The sequence below is a fragment of the Arachis duranensis genome, chromosome 2 (assembly GCF_000817695.3).
Source record: "Arachis duranensis cultivar V14167 chromosome 2, aradu.V14167.gnm2.J7QH, whole genome shotgun sequence".
NCBI lineage: Eukaryota > Viridiplantae > Streptophyta > Magnoliopsida > Fabales > Fabaceae > Arachis > Arachis duranensis.
This window is the reverse complement of record NC_029773.3, coordinates 74054684-74058300: the sequence shown is the minus strand read 5'-3', so window position 1 is coordinate 74058300 and position 3617 is coordinate 74054684. Positions and strand designations below refer to the sequence as shown.

The 3617-nt window shown below is 40.1% G+C and overlaps 1 protein-coding gene across 1 annotated transcript; it reads left to right on the top strand.

Annotated features, from left to right (window-relative positions):
• On the top strand, nt 1–3617 carry LOC107474922 (protein FAR1-RELATED SEQUENCE 5-like). The gene is made up of 7 exons (XM_016094566.1): nt 1–108; nt 782–841; nt 937–1682; nt 1769–2169; nt 2430–3191; nt 3281–3390; nt 3486–3617. The coding sequence occupies exons 1-7, from the start codon at nt 1–3 to the stop codon at nt 3615–3617; spliced, it is 2319 nt and encodes a 772-aa protein (XP_015950052.1).

The following is a 3617-nucleotide window of genomic DNA, read 5'->3' as shown; positions in this document are numbered from 1 at the left end:
ATGGAACGCTCAAATCCGGAAGGGGAACCGAATAGCACAGTGATCAATGCTAGTGAAGGCAATGATGAATTGAATGACGATGGCGTTGTTAATCAAGAGGGTTCCTTGGTACGTTCTATGTTGTATATGTTAGTATTGAATTGATGAATAGTTATATGAGAACCTGAAATGTGAATGTTTCTTTTCCATGTTTTTTAGATGTTTCTTAAATTTATTTCTTTGAAAAAAAATATCGGACACCGACGTTGCTAGTGGACATGTTAATAAGATATGATTGCAATTGAATACATTGGGTTGTGGAACAGACTATAATTAGCTAATGTCATTGATAATAAAACTTCCAATAGAGATAGACATAGATAGTGGATATGGAAATTAATTGGGTTGTGTGGAAGACATGTAACATCTATGATGGCAAAGACAAAATTATTGGTATTGTATATTGCCCCTAGATGTGCGTATAGTCCAAGATCTATTTCAATCACACTATGGTGTCCGTCTATGTCATAATGCATGCAATCAATTAAATGTTGTTATTGATTCATTGATTCCTAATAGAAATTTTTTATTAAAATGTGTGTTGTGAAGGCTTCTTATTCATGGTAATTAGATTATTAGCATTTGGGAAAATCTGGAGAAATAATTTGTTTATAGTAATAAAGTCTGATTGAGTGCTATATATGTTTTTATTTATTTGTTGATATGTTTTATTGGATTGCTTCATTATATAGTAATGGTCATAAGTGGATTAAAGTTCTGTCCCGGTTGTCTTTAATTGAAGGTCGACGAAATCACCGACGTCATGATGACGAGAAATGATGAGTTGGATTTAAGACACGAGGTTTGAAGTATTTCTTATTGTGTGTTAGCACGTTATAGTTACCACTTTGATACTATCTTTAATTTGTATTTTGGTTATGTGAATTGGCTTTACAGTTGCCGGATCATAGTGGGCTCGGTGAAGAGGAAATCCCAGCCATAGGAATGAGATTTGATTCGCTGCATTTGGCACATGAGTTTTATGCAAGTTATGCAAAGAAATTGGGGTTTGTAACTAAAGTCAGGAACACGAACTTTGACAAGATGCGGAAGGACACAAAGATACCCATTAATCAGTCTCTTCACTGCACTCGAGAGGGTTATCGAGAATCTCGTGTTAAGGCAGCAACTAGGTCAAACAGAATAACAGCCACGAGATGCAAAGCAAGAATGTATGTCATGCTGGACAGGGAGAATGAATGTTGGGTTGTGTCCAGGGTAGAATTGAGGCATTCTCACCCCTGTTCGGCTGATAAAGCTGTCCACTATCATGAGTACCCGGAGCTGACCATGCATGCCAAGTGTGTCATTACGGATAACGACGAGGCTGGCATAAGACCCAACAAGACGTATCTAGCACTTGCAAACGAAGTTGGTGGGTCTTCAAACCTGAGTTTCTCAGAAAAGGATGTCAGAAATTACATTACAAGCAATCTCCGATGCTCCGATGACAATGCGGACTTCAATGAGATGATGAATTATTTCCTTCGAATGAAAGAAATCAATCCCAACTTCTTTTATGCCATAGATGTTGACGATGCTAATAAATTTAGGAGCGCACTCTGGGTAGATGCAAGGTGCAGGGCTTCGTATGAATATTACGGAGATGTGGTGTCGTTCGACACTACGTACAGGAGAAACAGGTCTGCATAAATATTGGTGAATTGCATGAGCAGTTATCTGTTAAATTTGTCGTGTTACCTTACATTTGCTTTTTATGTATTCTCAGGCATGGTCTACCGTTTGCTTCCTTTGTCGGTGTAAACCACCATGGGAAGTCAACCCTTCTTGGCTGTGCTTTACTTGGCAATGAGGAGATCCCTAGTTTTGAGTGGGTGTTCACGCAGTGGGTGAGATGCATTGGGACTGCGCCAAAGGGTATCATTACCGACCAGTGCAAGGCGATGGCTGGTGCTATAAGGAAGGTCCTACCTGATACTGTCCACAGATGGTGCATTTGGCACATAATGAAGAAAACACAATTCAAGCTTAGTGGCTACGCTAGGTATGGAGAGTTGAGTGCAATGATGAATCACATTGTGTATAACTCTCCTTCCAGTGAATCGTTTGAAGTTGATTGGGCTGCTTTCATCAAAGAATTTGCGTTAGGTCAGAATAGATGGTTAGCAGGTTTGTGATCGTTAAACTAAATCCCGTCTGTTGATTTCATGGTGCATATTTATTCATCTAATTTTATTACTGCCGGGTGTTTCCGTTCTTCTGTTTTTTCTTAATTTTATGTCAGCGGATGTTCTTTTCAATACACATACTAATGTTTCTTTTCATAGTGTGTCTGGATGTTTCTTTTATATGTTCTATCGATGCTTTGTACGCTGTCATCCTGTTGGTAACAAGCGACACTCTTATGCTATTTATTTTTTCCGGTGCAGATCTTTATGCGAATCGACGTAAGTGGGTGCCCATATTCTTCAAGAGTGAATTTTGGGCCGGCATGAGGAGCACACAGCGGAGTGAAAGTATGCACGCATTCTACGGTGGATACCTTCATTGCAAGAGTGGATTGGTTCAGTTCGTCCATGAATACGATAACGTGCTTGGAAACAAGGAGCAAAAAGAGCTTGAAGATGATGCTGCGGACTCGAAAGGAGTCATCCCATGTATAGGGAGCACAGGTATTGAGCGACAGTTTCAGCAGGAATACACCAGTAATATGTTCCGGAACCTTCAGCTGGAGGTAAGGAAAAAAACCGATTGTGTGGTTCGATCAACTGAACAAAAGGGAGATACAATTTCTATTAAAGTGGATGAGCAGAAGGTATTTTGGGGGAAGCCTGTCTACCATACCTTCATAATACAGTTTGACCCTTTGAGTCGAAAGAGTCGGTGTGAGTGCAATAAATTTGAATCTGTTGGTATATTGTGTTGCCATATCCTTGCGATCTGGTCATACTATAGAGTTGACACAGTATCGAGCTGCTATGTACTTCCTCGATGGAGTAAGAATGTCATCCGCAAGCACACTTACATTAAGAGTAGCCATGACGTGGCTCGTAGTAATGAAAGCCACAATTTGTTTAGGAATCTGTGTTCGGAGTTCTATAACGTTGCTCAAGAATTTGTTGCTTGTGAAGAGGAAGCAGCCATCTTGCGAGCTGTCCTTTTGGATGCAAAGTCCAAGCTGACTGATCATCGTGCTAGCATGCGTTCCTGCACTCTTGATGGGACTCAGAATAGGATGCTCACACGGAGCACATGTGATGTTATTTTACATGACATACAGGGACCCTCAAGGTGAAAACCAAAGGACGGCCTAAGGGTAAGAGACTTGGAGCAGAGTTGGACAAGTCAATTAAGAAGTCAATGGAAAAAAGGAAGAGAAAATCACAACCGGTATGTGTCAGAAGTGACGTCTATGTTAAATTGTTTATATGGAATGGTGTTCTTGTTTCTCATAAGTTGTTCTCTTTGTGTTGTGGATCTTGTAGGATGTTGTTGACCTTCAAACAGATAATGATTGCCAAGGTTCTGTAGACAACAGATTTGAGGACTCTACTATATGGAATTCAGCAGATGGTGGCGGATTCATGGACCTGTTGAACTCTTTTAGGCATTTATAG